This window comes from Ranitomeya imitator, chromosome 5 (assembly GCF_032444005.1).
Source record: "Ranitomeya imitator isolate aRanImi1 chromosome 5, aRanImi1.pri, whole genome shotgun sequence".
Lineage (NCBI taxonomy): Eukaryota > Metazoa > Chordata > Amphibia > Anura > Dendrobatidae > Ranitomeya > Ranitomeya imitator.
In genome coordinates, this window is record NC_091286.1 from 664201032 (window position 1) to 664220064 (window position 19033).

Consider the following 19033-nt stretch of genomic DNA (forward strand, 5'->3'; position numbering starts at 1 on the left):
GCTCTCTCCGTCTCCCACCTGCTAACACTTTCTCTGCTCCTCCTCACTGCTGTTGATATTGCTCCAAATCCTGGTTCTCCTCATCACATTCCTACAGTCATTTCTACCTCCCATCCACGCTCTATCACAACTTTCTGTAATCTGTTTAATCTTATACCCATTCACCCGGCCCCCTCTTCCCCAGTCCCACTAACAGGAGCACTATCTGTCTGCAACAAACTTTCCTACATCCATGATCTTTTCATTAGTCATAAACTTTCCTTCCTCACCATCACCGAAACCTAGCTCACCCCCTCTGACACAGCCTCTCCTGCTGCACTCTCGTATGGTGGATTTCACCTTTCCCACACCCCCTGCCCCAGCACAAAACATGGTGGAGGAGTTGGTTTTCTCCTGTCAGATAACTACTCCTTCACCCCAATCCCACTGCCAACCTCTGTTACCCTCCCTTCCTTTGAGGTGCACTCTGTTCGCATCTATTCCCTCTCCAACCTCCTATTGGCTGTCATTTACCGCCCCCCAGGGCCAGCCGCCACCATCCTTGACCACTTCTCCACCTCACTACTTAATTTCCTTTTCGCGGACATCCCCACTATCATCATGGGAGACTTCAACATCCCCATTGACACTTCCCTCTCAGCTGCCACTAAACTTCTATCTCTCACTTCCTCCTTCGACCTCGCTCAATGGTCTTCTGCAGCCACTTACAAAGATGGCCACACACTGGACCTCATCTTCACCCACCTCTGCTCCCTATCTAACCTCTCTAACTCACCTCTTCCTCTTTCTGACCACAACCTACTCACATTCTTTTCCATCTCTATTTGTCCACAATCCCCACCAGACAAACTTGCACACCCTTGCAGAATTATTAAACACCTCAATCTACACTCACTGTCTGAATCCCTTCTCTATCTTACAGGTATAAGTTCCCTATACAATGCGGATGCCGTTGCCGCTCTATATAACACTACAATAGCTGAAACTCTGGAATCGTTTACCCCATTCACACATACTAAAGCTCACAAAATCAACAGACAGCCCTGGCACACCAGCCTGACCAAAGAACTGAGACAAGCTACCAGGGTTGCTGAGAGGAGATGGAAAAGATCCCACTCCAATGAGCACTTCATCGTATTCAAACAGTCCCTCACTACTTTCAAGGCCACACTCGCTGCAGCAAAACAAACCTACTTCACATCTCTCATATCCTCCCTGTCTCACAACCCTAAACAGTTATTCAACACTTTCAATTATCTCATACATCCCCCAGTACCCCCTCCCTTTGCCTCATTTTCAAGCAGAAGACAGTTTTGGTCGACAGCCCCCAGAGCCCTTCCTCCTAACTGCCCAGCCCTCTTCCTCCAAAGCAAACTTATCCACCACTAGAGAAGATTGACTCTCCACTTTACTATCAAGATCACATCTCACCACCTATGCACTTGACCCAATCCCATCCCATTTAATCCTAAACCTCACCACAGTCTTCATACCAACCCTAACCCATCTCTTCAACCTATCACTAACAACTGGTGTTTTCTCCTCAAATTTTAAACATGCCTCAATCACATCACACCCATCCTCAAAAAGCCCTCTCTTGACTCATCCTCTGCATTTAGCTTTCTCCCCATATCACTTCTCCCCTATGCCTCAAAACTACTGGAACAACATGTCCATCTTGAACTGTCCTCCCACCTCTTTTGATACTCTGTCTTCGACTGCTTTCTTTCAATGTTCTTTTTATTGAAAATTTTAAGGTTAGCAAACAGCTTAAAAAGTGATTAGATACAGTGTAATGAGAACCGTATACAATTAAAAGGTCAAAAAGCTAGTACAAAGAGACAGTACAAAGAGCTCTGATGTCAATCTCTCAAGAGATAATAATCAATAATAATCAATAATCAATAATAAAAAGAAAAAAGTATCCAACGATTTTCCTCTCAGAAAGAGGAATAATATTGAACATTTATCAAATCTAAGAAAGAAGATAGGAGAAAGTGTAAGTAAGTGACAATAAAAAAGAGAGAAGAGGGAAGGATGAGAGGGAAGGAAGGGGGAAGAAGGAGAATGGAGACACACTGGGATGAGTATATTAATTTAATGGTTATATTTCAGAGTAAAAAATAGTCTGAGTCCTGAATCGTGTCCAAGGATTCCAGATATTTTGAAACTTCGCAATAGAATCGTTAGCTTTCACTGCAAGTTCCTCTATGTGGTACAATTGATCTACTTTAAGGTAGATTTGTCTAGTTGTGGTTATATTTTTAGTGTTCCAATGTGAGGGGATTAAGGACTTCTATGCCGCTATAATGAATTGTGACAATTTGCAAGCATTTTCGTCCCTTGGCCATAATGGTATGTTCAGGAAGACATTTTCCGGTTTCAGAGCAACGTTTTAATCTAGAAATTTTTGGATGATAGAGGCTACCACCATCCAAAAGGGGGTAATGGATGGACAGAACCACCATATGTGTAAGAAGGTGCCATCATCAGCCTCACACCTCCAACAATTAGAGTTTGCTGAATGATACCATTTCTGGAGTTGACTGGGAGTTAAATACCATCTGGATATAATTTTAAATGAAATTTCTTGAATGCGCACACAGGTAGAAGGGCCATGTGAGTTTCTATATATATATTTGATCTGGGAATCTGAGAAGGTGGTGCCTAGGTCCTTTTCCCATCAAGCTAGATATGCTCGTTACACTGAAGTGTCTGTTTTGAGCAGAGAATGGTATATTATCGAAAGACTCTTAGTGGGTATTTTCGAACTGGCACATAGGGTTTCATAAGGGGTTAATGATCTACTGAAGTGAATTGATTGGCAGTATTGGCAGAAGAGATGAGAGAGTTCACCATATTGCAAAAATGTCAGGCCTGAGAGTCCCGGTATTTGGAGCAAATCTTGTAAGGGGAGGAGTGCCCCATCCATGATTAATTGCTCAAAGTGGAATATGGGCCGCACAGATGGGAAGTGAAACCAAAAAGTCAGTGACCATACTCAGTGGTGAGAGATGGGGCGCCAAGGTGGGGCCAACTTTTCTCCATATTTTAAATGTAGCTAAGGTGTGGATATTTTTTAGTTTAGGTGGGATCATGTCCTTGATGTGTCCAAGTAACATAGAGTGCAGAGGTATGTGGGACATTGCTTCTTCAAAGTTTAACCATTGTTTATCTTCTGATTTCCTTATCCAGTGGATCGTTCTTGTTATATGTGCTGCCTGGTAGCATTTTAAAATGTCTGGAGCACCACGTCTTCGACTGCTTTCAATCTGACTTCTGGCCACATCACTCAACTGAAAATGCCCTAACTAAAGTCACCAATGGCATATTAACCACGAAAACCAAGTGCCACTACTCTATCCTCATCCTCCTAGACCTGTGCTCTCCCTCTCTATTTTGTCTTGGAGTTGTTCTCCAACTGCGATTTTAGCTTTTGGAACCCGACCACCACCCTGGGCCAGTTTTATATTTCCCACATCCTCGACTACCTCAATGCTGGGTTTTGTCAGTTTTAAAGTGACCTCTTTAGCAAGGACATTAACCTTGTTGGCACCTGTCTCTGTCTCCACTTTACCCATCTCCTCAGAGGGTGCAATTTGTTCAGCCCCTTTTCATCCTTTAGGTTTCCAGCAATTAGAGTAGACTTGCCATTTGTACCCGAGTCAGTCTTACAGTCTTACTCAGTCTTGCGTCACCATCTGAATGGGAAGTAGTGAAAAGGGCAGCGCCTCAAACGTTAGTGAAAAATATTAACATTTTATTCTGCCTCCAGTGGCAACGTTTTGATCCAAAAACATGTTTCTCAAGCACTTATAATTTTTGACCATCTAAATGGGAGTCACCACCGCCAGATAGGTCATCCTGGACCAGCAGTTCCCACTTCTAACGGTCGCACTTTTGGTCATCTTCCAAATTCCAGAGTTGGTCAGACCCACACTTCCATCCGGTCATACTTTCTGGCATGGCTGCCTCTGACATGTCATTAAGTTGGGCCCATCCACCATTTGCCTTGGTCATGCCAAACTTAGGACTGTCAACTCTCCAATTCTCCATATTCTTACCACCCATACACATTACCTCTACAGACACTTACCATTTTATCCACCAGTCCTAAAGGGCTTCCAAGTCCCAACCTATTACCAATGTATAAAGCAAGTCCGAGACTACCGTCACTTCATGGTACGTTGAACCCTCAGTCGCGACAATGTAGAGGTATGCAGTCAAAGGTCCTTTATTGTCCTCACATGAGCCAGTCACTCTTGGCCTCATTCTAGGTGACATGGAATGTTCAGGAGAGGTCCTCAGCAAATACACTCCACTCCCCAGGTCTATCAGTCCCATCACACTTTCCCCATCTAGCCAGAAGGGACACCATCGTGATGCCTTATTGGCCGAGCAATCCACAGCATATCATGGACTGCATAGCATGAACTAAATTATTCCCGGCTACAGTCCAGTAGTACATTAGCTGCCACCTTTTTATTCCGCCACCCCTATTTGGGTTATCACCCCCCTTTGGGACTCAGCCCCCTTTTATTCAACCACTCCCTTTTGGGATACCGCCCCTTTTGGGACTCCACCCTTTTTTGGCAACCATAGCTGTTTGGGTTACCACCCCCTTTTGGGACTCCACCCCCTTTTGGGCAACCATCCCTGTTTGGGTCACCGCCCCTTTAGGGACACCACCCTCTCTCTGGGGTACATCCCATGGACTCCCCCACAGCACTCTCAGGCCTCATTTCACATCTATGTCTTTGGGCTTGCACCACTGGCCTTTTAAGAGTTTGTATGACCTGGACCATTAATGTCCTTATGACACCTCACCAGCTCCTGCTGGCACCACCACAGCTCCTGCTGCAGCCACTGGCTTTCCTTGCACCTCCAACTGCCTATCACAAGCCGCTGCAGAACCTCTTGCTACAATGAAGCTATTGCTGCTGCAGAACCTCTTTCTGAAACTTCAGCTCCTCTCCGCAAGGCTCTGCACCACTCTACCAGACTCTGTCCGGCTCCGCAAGGCTCTCCACGGTTCTGTACATCGAGGCTCCAACAGAAAAATATTTCAGCTCACCCTTCAGGAAACATTTGCTCATAGTCCTAGTATGATCCGAGCACGGAAAGAGCTGCTGCCCTAGCACTCCTGAAGTAATGTAATTGAAGAGAAGATCCAGCTCAGGAAGTATTTAAAGATAAAAAATTCTTTATTCCAAAAATTATTAAAAATGGAAACACTGCATGTCAAAATCAGTGAAAAACATATTTACAGAGGGACATCCATGAAGTAGCTGAACGCGTTTCGAGCACTCTCGGTGTTCTTAGTCCACAGACTAAGCCTGGGTATGCTCCTGATGAGGCGACAGATGGTCTCTTGAGGGATCTTCTCCCAGACCTGGACTAAAGCATCTGCCAACTCCTGGACAGTCTGTGGTGCAACGTGACATTGGTGGATGGAGCGAGATATGATGTCCCAGATATGCTCAATCGGATTCAGGTCTGGGGAACGGGCTGGCCAGTCTATAGCTTTTATGCTTTCATCACAAGGGGTCTGAGGATATCATCTCGGTACCTAATGGCAGTCTGGCAAGCACATGGAGAGCTGTGCGACTCTCCAAAGAAGTGCCACCCCGCACCATTACTGACCCACTGCCATACTGGTCATGCTGAAGGATGTTGCAGGTAGCAGATCACTCTCCACGGCATCTCCACACTCCCTCACGTCTATCACATGTGCTCAGTGTGAACCTGCTTTCATCTGTGAAGAGCACAGGGTGCTAGTGGCGAATTTGCCAATCCTGGTGTTGTGTGGCAAATGCCAAGCATCCTGCATGGTGATGGGCTGTGAGCACAGCCATCATCTGTAGACATCTGGCCCTCAGACCATCCTAATGGAGTGGGTTTCTAACCATTTGTGCGGACAAATGCACATTTTTGGCCTGCTGGAGGTCATTTTGCAGGGCTCTGGCAGTGGTCCTCCTGTTCCTCCTTGCACAAAGGTGGAGGTAGTTGTTCTGCTGCTGGGTTGTTGCCCTCCTACGGCCCCCTCCACGTCTCCTGGTGTACTGGCCTATCTCCTAGTAGCGCTTCCTGCCTCTGGACACTACGCTGACAGACACAGCAAAGCTTCTTGCAATAGCTCGCATTGATGTATCTTCTTGGATGAGCTACACTACCTGAGCCACGTGTGTGGGTTGTAGAGTCCGTCTCATGCTACCAAGAGTGTAAAAAGCACAACCAACATTCAAAAGTGTCCAAAACATCAGCCAGAATGCATTGGTACTGACATGTGGTCTGTGGTCTCCACCTGCAGAACCACTGCTTTATTGAGGGCGTCTTGATAATTGCCAATAATTTCCATCTGTTGTCTATTCCATTTGCACAACATCATGTGAAATTGATTGTCAATCAGGGTTGCTTCCTAAGTGGACAGCTTGATTTCACAGAAGTTTGATTTACTTGGAGTTAGATTCTATTGTTTATGTGTTCCCTTTATTTTTTTGAGCAGCGTTTTTTGCACATGCCTTCTCTGCAATCTGTCCACATTGCAATAGTCATAATTCCATTAGAAAAAATCAGGCTGCACTCCTCCATTAAGTGAAATTTTGTGGTTATTTATTCAGACCACAGAGCAGGCGACGTTTCGACTCCTATGGAGCCTTTCTCAAGCAGAGAATCATTAACAATAGTGAGTTTAAATACAAGTGCTAATTGCGCACGTTTTTTTTACAATCATTTGACAAAATTACATATTAAGTTAATATTTCACACTTTTATACATATAGTAATCCAGTGGAATATTATGTCATTCATTGAATTGTGACGATCCATATAAAGTGCTTTTTTGTACATAAAGTGCGTTATATCGTGCATTGTATTATAGAAACCAATGTAATTCATAAAGTGCTGCTGTGCTCTCAAACATATTTAAATATAGTTAAAAACAGACTCACCCTAATGGGATCACAAAAAACACATGGAGGACGCTATTTTCCTTAGCTCGGCGTAGCTTAATCCCTACTGCGCATGCATTAATGTTTCATTACGTCAATAGATGTTTCTAACCAATACGGTTAGTTGTGTGTCAAAAAATTATTTTGTATTAATTAGATTACTATGGATCAGGGAGTATATTGTTGGTTTATTATTTTAATATTTTTTACAGGTGATCGTTGGCTTCGGGATCAAGGTGCTTGGTGAGTATTTACTCTATGTTGTATGTACTGTATGTTGTATGCACTGTATGTTATATGTACTGTATGTACTATATATTGTATGTACTGAATGTACTGTATGTTGTATGTTCTGTATGTTGTATGTACTGTATGTTGTATGTACTATATGTACTGTATGCACTGTATGTACTGTATGTTGTATGTACTGTATGTTGTATGTTGTATGTATTGTATATTGTATGCATTGTATGTACTGTATGTTGTATGCACTGTATGTACTGTATGTTGTATGTACTGTATGTTGTATGTACTGCATGTACTGTATGTTGTATGTACTGTATGTTGTATGTAATGTGTGTTGTATGTAATGTATGTTGTATGTAATGTATGTACTGTATGTAGCATGTACGGTATGTTGTATGTACTGTATGTACTGTATGTTGTATGTACTGTATGTTGTATGTACTGTATGCTGTATGTACTGTTTTTTGTATGTTGTATTTACTGTTATGATCCGGTGACCTTGGAGCTGCATGAGAACTTTCACTGGAGAAAGTGGCCACTATACTGACCGCAATCCTGAACTTAACACCGCAACTAGAAGTAGCCGTGGAGTGTACCTAACACACCTAGACACCTCATCACAGCCGGAGGACTAAATACCCCTAAACATGGAAATCGGAATACTATCTTGCCTCAGAGAAAATCCCCAAAGGATAGACAGCCCCCCACAAATATTGGCGGTGAGTCGGAGAGGAAAAAACATACACAGGCAGAAAAACAGGATTTTAGCACAGGAGGCCACTCTAGCTAGATAGGACAGGATAGGACAGAGTTCTGTGCGGTCAGTATTAAAACCCTTCAAAAAATACACAGCAGAATACACAAAAAACTTCCTACATCTAGCTAAAGATGTAGGAGCGTATATCTGCAACTCCAGTGAATCCTACAAACAGAGCAGGAATAAAACTGAAACAAGCACACAGCAGTGTGCCACAGATACAAAAACAAAACATTTATCTTTGCTGAATTTGGCAGCAAGCAGGGGAAGCCAGAAAGTGATCCAACACTTCACAAGGCACATTGACAACTGGCAAGGGCTAAAGGATCCTGCACACCTAAGTATCCCAGTCAGAATTGTAATCATCCGATACACCTAGCCAGGACTGCGAGTCAGAGACAACTGCATTCCCACCAACAACCACTGGAGGGAACACAAGAGCAGAATTCTGTTGTGAATTCTGTGGCTGAATTCACTCCTGTGGTCACAAGTGGTACTGCAGCTTCTGAGCTTCCTCCCTCAGGTGTTCTGGTGAGCTCGTTAACTGCTTCATTACTTAACTCCGCCTGATGCTGCTATCCTTGCTCCTTGTCAATGTTTCAGTGTTGGATCTGAGCTTCTCCTGATAGTTCCTGTGACCTGCTGCTCTGTATAGCTAAGTGCTTTTTGCTTTTTTGTTGCTTTTTTTCTGTCCAGCTTGTCTTTTGTTTTGCTGGAAGCTCTGAGACGCAAAGGGTGTACCGCCGTGCCGTTAGTTCGGCACGGTGGGTTTTTTTGCCCCCTTTGCGTGGTTTTGCTTTAGGGTTTTTTGTAGACTGCAAAGTTCGCTTTACTGTCCTCGCTCTGTCCTAGAATATCGGGCCCCACTTTGCTGAATCTATTTCATCCCTACGTTTTGTCTTTTCATCTTACTCACAGTCATTATATGTGGGGGGCTGCCTTTTCCTTTGGGGAATTTCTCTGGGGCAAGTCAGGCCTATTTTTCTATCTTCAGGCTAGCTAGTTTCTTAGGCTGTGCCGAGTTGCCTAGGTAGTTGTTAGGCGCAATCCACAGCCGCTTTTAGTTGTGTTTAGGATAGGATCAGGTGTGCAGTCTACAGAGTTTCCACGTCTCAGAGCTTGTTCTTGTATTTTTGGGTATTTGTCAGATCACTGTGTGCGCTCTGATCGCTAAGCACACTGTGTTTCTGGATTGCCTTCATAACACCTGTCATTAGCAAACATAACAGTACAAGGAGCCAAACTAATGATTCTCAATAGAGGGAAAGAAAAAGTTCTGACATCATTTTTTTTTTTTTTCTGCTCTGTGTTCACTTTTTTTTTTCCCCTAGACATTTGGGTGATTCTGGACACAGGTGTGGACATGGATATTCAGGGTCTGTGCTCTTCAATGGATAATCTCGTTATAAATGTACAAAAGATTCAAGATACTATTGATCAGAAATCTATGTTAGAACCAAGAATTCCTATTCCTGATTTGTTTTTTGGAGATAGAACTAAGTTTCTAAGTTTCAAAAATAATTGTAAGCTATTTCTGGCCTTGAAACCTCATTCTTCTGGTAATCCTATTCAACAGGTTTTGATTATTATTTCTTATTTGCGTGGCGACCCTCAAGACTGGGCATTTTCTCTTGCGCCAGGAGACCCTGCATTGAGTAGTGTCGATGCGTTTTTCCTGGCGCTCGGATTGCTGTACGATGAGCCTAATTCAATGGATCAGGCTGAGAAAAATTTGCTGGCTTTGTGCCTGGGTCACGATGATATAGAAGTATATTGTCAGAAATTTAGGAAATGGTCAGTACTCACTCAGTGGAATGAATCTGCGCTGGCAGCTTTGTTCAGAAAGGGTCTCTCTGAGGCTCTTAAGGATGTCATGGTGGGATTTCCTATGCCTGCTGGTTTGAATGAGTCTTTGTCTTTGGCCATTCAGATCGGTCGACGCTTGCGCGAGCGTAAATCTGTGCACCATTTGGCGGTTACTGCCTGAGGTTAATCCTGAGCCTATGCAGTGCGATAGGACTATGACTAGAGTTGAACGGCAGGAATACAGACGTCTGAATGGTCTGTGTTTCTACTGTGGTGATTCCACTCATGCTATTTCTGATTGTCCTAAGCGCACTAAGCGGTCCGCTAGGTCTGCCGTCATTGGTACTGTACAGTCCAAATTCCTTCTGTCCATTACCTTGATATGCTCTTTGTCGTCATTTTCTGTCATGGCGTTTGTGGATTCGGGCGCTGCCCTGAATCTGATGGATTTGGATTATGCTAAACGTTGTGGGTTTTTCTTGGAGCCTTTGCGGTGTCCTATTCCATTGAGAGGAATTGATGCTACACCTTTGGCCAAGAATAAACCTCAATACTGGGCCCAGCTGACCATGTGCATGGCTCCTGCACATCAGGAAGTTATTCGCTTTCTGGTGTTGCATAATCTGCATGATGTGGTCGTGTTGGGGTTGCCATGGCTACAAACCCATAATCCAGTATTGGATTGGAATTCCATGTCGGTATCCAGCTGGGGTTGTCAGGATATACATGGTGATGTTCCATTTTTGTCGATTTCGTCATCCACCCCTTCTGAGGTCCCAGAGTTCTTGTCTGATTATCAGGATGTATTTGAAGAGCCCAAGTCCGATGCTCTACCTCCGCATAGGGATTGTGATTGTGCTATCAATTTGATTCCTGGTAGTAAATTCCCTAAAGGTCGATTATTTAATTTATCCGTGCCCGAACACGCCGCTATGCGCAGTTATGTGAAGGAATCCCTGGAGAAGGGACATATTCGCCCATCGTCATCACCACTGGGAGCAGGGTTCTTCTTTGTAGCCAAGAAGGATGGTTCGCTGAGACCGTGTATTGATTACCGCCTTCTTAATAAGATCACTGTTAAATTTCAGTATCCCTTGCCATTGTTATCTGACTTGTTTGCTCGGATTAAGGGGGCTAGTTGGTTCACTAAGATAGATCTTCGTGGTGCGTATAATCTGGTGAGAATCAGGCAAGGAGATGAATGGAAAACTGCATTCAATACGCCCGAGGGTCATTTTGAGTATCTAGTGATGCCGTTCGGACTTGCCAATGCTCCATCTGTGTTTCAGTCTTTTATGCATGACATCTTCCGTGAGTATCTGGATAAATTCCTGATTGTTTACTTGGATGACATTTTGATCTTCTCAGATGATTGGGAGTCTCATGTGAAGCAGGTCAGAATGGTTTTTCAGGTCCTGCGTGCTAACTCTTTGTTTGTGAAGGGATCAAAGTGTCTCTTCGGTGTGCAGAAAGTTTCATTTTTGGGGTTCATCTTTACCCCTTCTACTATCGAGATGGATCCAGTTAAGGTCCAAGCCATCCAGGATTGGATTCAGCCGACATCTCTGAAAAGTCTGCAAAAGTTCCTGGGCTTTGCTAATTTTTATCGTCGCTTCATCTGTAATTTTTCTAGCATTGCCAAACCATTGACCGATTTGACCAAGAAGGGTGCTGATTTGGTTAATTGGTCTTCTGCTGCTGTGGAAGCTTTTCAGGAGTTGAAGCGTCGTTTTTGTTCTGCCCCTGTGTTGTGTCACCCAGATGTTTCTCTTCCGTTCCAGGTCGAGGTTGATGCTTCTGAGATTGGAGCAGGGGCGGTTTTGTCACAGAGAGGTTCTGATTGCTCAGTGATGAAACCATGTGCTTTCTTTTCCAGGAAGTTTTCGCCCGCTGAGCGTAATTATGATGTGGGCAATCGAGAGTTGCTGGCCATGAAGTGGGCATTCGAGGAGTGGCGTCATTGGCTTGAAGGAGCTAAGCATCGCGTGGTGGTATTGACTGATCATAAGAACTTGACTTATCTTGAGTCTGCCAAGCGCTTGAATCCTAGACAGGCCCGTTGGTCGTTATTTTTTGCCCGCTTCGACTTTGTGATTTCGTACCTTCCGGGCTCTAAAAATGTGAAGGCGGATGCTCTGTCTAGGAGTTTTGTGCCCGACTCTCCGGGTTTATCTGAGCCAGCGGGTATCCTCAAGGAAGGAGTCATTGTGTCTGCCATCTCCCCTGATTTGTGGCGGGTGCTGCAAAAATTTCAGGCGAATAAACCTGATCGTTGTCCAGCAGAGAAACTGTTCGTCCCTGATAGGTGGACTAATAAACTTATCTCTGAACTTCATTGTTCGGTGTTGGCTGGTCATCCTGGAATCTTTGGTACCAGAGAGTTAGTGGCTAGATCCTTCTGGTGGCCATCTCTGTCACGGGATGTACGTACTTTTGTGCAGTCCTGTGGGATTTGTGCTAGGGCTAAGCCCTGCTGTTCTCGTGCCAGTGGGTTGCTTTTGCCCTTGCCGGTCCCAAAAAGGCCTTGGACACATATTTCGATGGATTTCATTTCTGACCTTCCCGTTTCTCAAAAGATGTCAGTCATTTGGGTGGTCTGTGATCGCTTTTCTAAAATGGTCCATCTGGTGCCCTTGGCTAAATTGCCTTCCTCCTCTGATTTGGTACCTTTGTTCTTTCAGCATGTGGTTCGGTTGCATGGCATTCCTGAGAATATTGTTTCTGACAGAGGTTCCCAGTTTGTTTCAAGGTTCTGGCGAGCCTTTTGTGGTAGGATGGGCATTGACCTATCCTTTTCCTCGGCTTTCCATCCTCAGACTAATGGCCAGACCGAACGAACCAATCAGACCTTGGAAACATATCTGAGATGTTTTGTTTCTGCAGACCAGGATGATTGGGTGTCCTTTTTGCCGTTGGCTGAGTTCGCCCTTAATAATCGGGCCAGCTCGGCTACCTTGGTTTCTCCATTTTTTTGCAATTCTGGGTTCCATCCTCGTTTCTCTTCAGGACAGGTTGAGTCTTCGGACTGTCCTGGTGTGGATTCTGTGGTGGATAGGTTGCAGCAGATCTGGACTCAGGTAGTGGACAATTTGATCTTGTCCCAGGAGAAAGCTCAACTTTTCGATAATCGCAGACGCCGTGTGGGTCCCCGACTTCGTGTTGGGGATCTGGTTTGGTTATCTTCTCGTCATATTCCTATGAAGGTTTCCTCTCCTAAATTTAAACCTCGTTTTCTTGGTCCGTATAGGATTTCTGAGGTTCTCAATCCTGTGTCTTTTCGTTTGACCCTCCCAGACTCCTTTTCCATACATAATGTATTCCATAGGTCGTTGTTGCGGAGATACGTGGCACCTATGGTTCCATCTGTTGAGCCTCCTGCCCCGGTTTTGGTGGAGGGGGAATTGGAGTATATTGTGGAGAAGATTTTGGATTCTCGTGTTTCTAGACGGAAACTCCAGTATCTGGTTAAATGGAAGGGTTATGCTCAGGAAGATAATTCCTGGGTTTTTGCCTCTGATGTTCATGCTTCCGATCTTGTTCGTGCCTTTCATGCGGCTCATCCTGGTCGGCCTGGGGGCTCTGGTGAGGGTTCGGTGACCCCTCCTCAAGGGGGGGGTACTGTTGTGAATTATGTGGCTGAATTCACTCCTGTGGTCACAAGTGGTACTGCAGCTTCTGAGCTTCCTCCCTCAGGTGTTCTGGTGAGCTCGTTAACTGCTTCATTACTTAACTCCGCCTGATGCTGCTATCCTTGCTCCTTGTCAATGTTTCAGTGTTGGATCTGAGCTTCTCCTGATTGTTCCTGTGACCTGCTGCTCTGTATAGCTAAGTTCTTTTTGCTTTTTTGTTGCTTTTTTTCTGTCCAGCTTGTCTTTTGTTTTGCTGGAAGCTCTGAGACGCAAAGGGTGTACCGCCGTGCCGTTAGTTCGGCACGGTGGGTTTTTTTGCCCCCTTTGCGTGGTTTTGCTTTAGGGTTTTTTGTAGACTGCAAAGTTCGCTTTACTGTCCTCGCTCTGTCCTAGAATATCGGGCCCCACTTTGCTGAATCTATTTCATCCCTAAGTTTTGTCTTTTCATCTTACTCACAGTCATTATATGTGGGGGGCTGCCTTTTCCTTTGGGGAATTTCTCTGGGGCAAGTCAGGCCTATTTTTCTATCTTCAGGCTAGCTAGTTTCTTAGGCTGTGCCGAGTTGCCTAGGTAGTTGTTAGGCGCAATCCACAGCCGCTTTTAGTTGTGTTTAGGATAGGATCAGGTGTGCAGTCTACAGAGTTTCCACGTCTCAGAGCTCGTTCTTGTATTTTTGGGTATTTGTCAGATCACTGTGTGCGCTCTGATCGCTAAGCACACTGTGTTTCTGGATTGCCTTCATAACACCTGTCATTAGCAAACATAACAGAATTCACAACAATTTACTATATGTGCTGTATGCTGTTGGTGTTATGCCGGCTGAGCCAATGAGCGGTGTCACGTGGGATTTGAATCCCCCACCAAAGCCGCACAGCCAGGGGCTTCTCATCCAATGAGCACCTCAGGATTCAAATCCCCCGCCAGCTGAGCCAGTAAGCGGTGCCGAGTGGGATTTGAATCCCCCGCCAAAGCCACGCGGCCAGGGGCGGCTCAGCCAATGAGCGGTGCCGCACCGCTTTGGCAGGGGATTTGAGGCTATGTGCACACGTTGCGGATTTGCCTACGGATTTTTCCACACTGAATCCGCATCTCTTGGCAGAAAATGCAGGTGTGTTTTTGATGCATTTTTGATGCATTTTTGTGCAGATTTCATGCGTTTTTGATGCATTTTTGTATGTGCATGGGCACTCAGTCAATGAGCGGTGTCACGCAGCGTGGCATTCTAATCCCGAGCAACAATACTCATTGGCTCAGCCAGCGGAGGATTTGAATCCCACGCTTCTCATTGGCTAAGTGCCAGGGGCGCTCAGCCAATAAGCGGTGCTGTGCGGTTTGGCGAGTAGTTATACATATATACATATATATATGTATATATATATATATATATATATATATATTTATATATATATGTGTGTGTTTTGAAGAATATTATGTTTTAAAACTATGTGTAAAGGGCAGAGAACTGCTGTATGTAAAAGGTCACGTTAAAATCGCATTGCATACGGATTGCATACGCATGTCATACGGATGTTCCGTTTAAAAATCACACAGAAGTTGCATTACACTCACATGACACTCGTCCATTTTTTAGGTCCGGAAATCGGACCCTTTTTTCTCACATATGTGTATGAGCCCTTAATCAGACACACATTCCAACAGTGCAGATAAAATCTCCCCCACCTGCTATTGTGCAGCATTGGCTCACTGCAAACAGGTAATGTTTAAATTAATTTGCCTTAGAAATCACAGTCACACAGCTAAAGAATTGTGGACAGGTATCCAGGTCGAGTTGGAGCAATGGCTGTTTCCAATAAACCTTGAGTTAGGAAAGGCCATGTACGATAATGGTGCATAACTGGTGGCGGCCCTATGCCGTGGCAACCTCATACATGTGCCTTGGATGGCTCACGTTCTCAACCTGGTGGTACTGCAATATCTCTGCCACTATCCCAAACTGAATGCGTTGCTGCAGAAAGCATGGTCGTTGTGTGCTACTTTCGAAGATCGCACCCCACTGGTCATTGACTTGCATCGCTACAGAGGTCTTTCAGCCTGCCAAGAATTTTTTTGGGAAAGTGGAGACTCCAAGTAGGATTCTATTTATTAGTTTGTCTCTAGTGGAAGGGGTCTCAGAGCATCAGGCCTACACCTGTCACTCATCCACCTCTTACTGACCAATTTTAAAGCTAGAAATGCTGGGTGAGGCCCTGTTCCATCTATGCATGCTGCACCATAAGAACTGTCACATTCCCTAGAGTGGACCCTCTGTCCCTTGATGTCAACCCACCCTGAGTGAGCTGACCTAGTGAGACCACTCCCTATACAGGGAGCATCAGGGGCAGACCCAGGGTGGTAAAGTACCATGACTGCTGGTACCAGGAGGCCGGCTTGTAGGAGATGGAGGAGGCTATGAGAAACTGGGAGGAGAGATAATGGACACTGAGGAATAGAGGCAGAGGAGATGGGACTGAATCCGAGACCACCAGAGCCCAGGAAAGGGCAGGCACTGTAAGAAAGGAAGGCAGAGCCAGAATCAGATCAGAGCCGAGAACGCTCAGGAAGGCACACGAGAAACAAGAGTTAGTAGAGCTTGTACTGGGAAGCACACTGGGAAACACGGGGATTAGGAGTGAGCAGAGTGTGCACCAGGAAGCACACTGGGAAGCAGTCGGGGATCAGGAGTGAACAGAGCGTGCACTGGGAAGCACACTGGGACCAGGAATGAGCAGAGCGCACACTGGGATGCACGCTAGGGTCAGGAGTGAGCAGAGCGTGCACTGGGAAGCACACTGGGATAAGGAATGAGCAGAGCATGCACTGGGAAGCACGTTGGGATCAGGAGTGAGCATAGCGCATACTGTGAAGCACACCGGGACCTGAATAATAGATTAGCACCCGTACTGGAACCTGGACTGGCCACAGGACAGACACTAGTGCAATAATCAGGCAGTTCCTCTAACAAGAAGCGGCCTGATATACCTGGTGCTGCTGCCACGCAGGGAGGATTCTTCCGGGTCAGCCGGCATAAAGCGAAGAGGAAGACCGTGGCCACGGCCTAAGCTGCCTAGCGGGTGAGAGCTGAGGACGGGATCCCTGATGCAGCCGAAATGCAGGAGGCAAAGGAGAAACGCCAGGAGGGCACCGGTCAGTGGCACACCACTGAGTGAGGTGAGTATCCCCGGACCAGGGGGCAGGCGACAGAACAATAACATTTCTGCTGTGGATCAATTGAAGACTAGTGTTGAGCGATACCGTCCGATACTTGAAAGTATCGGTATCGGATAGTATCGGCCGATACCCGAAAAATATCGGATATCGCCGATACCGATATCCGATACCAATACAAGTCAATGGGACATCAAGTATCGGAAGGTATCCTCATGGATCCCAGGGTCTGAAGGAGAGGAAACTCTCCTTCAGGCCCTGGGATCCATATTAAAGTGTAAAATAAAGAATTAAAATAAAAAATATTGTTATATTCACCTCTCCGGCGGCCCCTGGACATCAGCGGGAGGATCCGGCGTCCGGCACGGCTTCTTTCTTCAAAATGCGCGCCTTCAGGACCTGTGGAATGACGTCCCGGCTTCTGATTGGTCGCGTGCCGCCCATGTGACCGCCACGCGACCAATCAGAAGCCGCGACGTCATTCCTCAGGTCCTAGAAGGCGCTCATTCTAGGACTTTAGCTGAGGAATGACGTCGCGGCTTCTGATTGGTCGCGTGGCGGTCACATGGGCGGCACGCGACCAATCAGAAGCCGGGACGTCATTCCACAGGTCCTGAAGGCGCGCATTTTGAAGAAAGAAGCCGTGCCGGACGCCGGATCCTCCCGCTGATGTCCAGGGGCCGCCGGAGAGGTGAATATAACAATATTTTTTATTTTAATTCTTTATTTTACACTTCCGATACCGATACCCGATATCACAAAAATATCGGATCTCGGTATCGGAATTCCGATACCGCAAGTATCGGCCGATACCCGATACTTGCGGTATCGGAATGCTCAACACTATTGAAGACGCTTTTTCTGGTGTCGACTCCTCCTAATTTTTGGAAATATTTTGACTCCAAGTTCGGTTTCCTTCGTGTGTTGACTGTAACAGTAGGGCTCCCAGACCGGTAGGTCTGCACTTACTTCCAGTCAGCAACTGTATTACTATCCTTAATTGTTTCTAACAACAATCTACGAAGCTCATATACAGTATGTGCCACCTGATGTGGTTGAACAGAAAAGTAGTTTGAGCTGTTGCATAAGGTATCACAGCATCCAGCACAGAAGGCCTACAACAGTCCCTCACCCACCTCCTAATTATAACTTAAATTTAAAGCTGTAAATGCTGGCACAGATCCTGTCTCATGCATGTCCCATGCCTGACTGATGTTGTGTCATTATAAAATTTCTACTGTGGGTTAATTGATGCCACTTTTCCTGATGTCCGCCCCTATCTTTTTTGTCAATGTTTGGACTCCAAATTTGGTCTCCTACATGTGTGTTGCCTGAATTTGGCAGGGCTCTCAGAGCACCAAGCCTACATCTGTCACTCATCCACATGTTACTGATCAATGTTTAAGGCCCTATCCCAGGCATCCATGTTGCACAATTATACTATTTATACTCTATATCTTTTCCTGTTGTCTTCCCCTAATTTGAGCTGTTTTGGCAGCTTTTGGGCCCCCATGAAGCTGTTGTAAATGCATTTGGTTTTACCCCCTATTGAATTTAATGGGATTCAGATTAGTTTGGCGCACTGTTCAGCAAACTGTTAGGCGAGCATCGAGAAATTCGCCGACTCGAGTCAAACCGAAAATAAAAATGTTTAATCATCTCTAGTTTGCAACAATGCCCATGTCCCAAATATTCTCCTTCCTTTTCCGTCCCATGGCTTTGTAAAATATTCTGGTCATACTGGTTGAAATATTACATTACTTGTAGAGGAAGCAAGGTGACTGGCTGGGGAAACTGGACAAAGCTGATAACTGAGTACATATGCCAATTTGAAAATAAATAGTGGATAATCACTTAAGTAAGGTTCAATGTTTATTGTTTTTTACTTACTTTGGGAAGGAGATATCCTCTGAAGTTTACATCCTGAGTAGTAGCGTGGGGCACATTGGTTGGAACAATGTTTCCAAAACGTTGAATCTCGTGGATGACGGCTTCAGTATACGGCATCTCTTTACGATGAATAGCTTGGGGCTCATTCGATCCAATTACTTTATCAATTTCACTTTGGACCTTTTCTATTTCCAACACAAATACATAAAACTATATGTAAAAAATTGGATATTTGGTGAGAACTTTCATCCATAAAAATGATAACATTTCAGCTACAGATCAAGAGAAGGATTTGGGTAGTCTTGTTACAAGTATGCTGAGCAGCAGTACTCAATGTCAAGCAGCAGCTGCAAAAGAAAACAAGATAGATAGAAAGCAGAGGGTGGTTATAAATGGTATAGTCTCTAACTGGGTCGCTGTGACCAGTGGGGTACCGCAGGGGTCAGTATTGGGACCTGTTCTCTTCAACATATTCATTAATGATCTGGTAGAAGGTTTACACAGTAAAATATCGATATTTGCAGATGATACAAAACTATGTAAAGCAGTTAATACAAGAGAAGATAGTATTCTGCTACAGATGGATCTG

General features: G+C 45.2%; 1 protein-coding gene across 1 annotated transcript in view; it reads right to left on the bottom strand.

The window, feature by feature from the left end:
• Positions 1-19033, bottom strand: part of LOC138638719 (cytochrome P450 2K6-like) — a 145848-nt gene that overhangs the window by 13206 nt on the left and 113609 nt on the right. The window contains exon 8 of the mRNA XM_069728244.1: positions 18445-18629. Coding sequence (XP_069584345.1) covers positions 18445-18629 — 185 coding nt within the window. The remainder of the gene's footprint in view (positions 1-18444; positions 18630-19033) is intronic.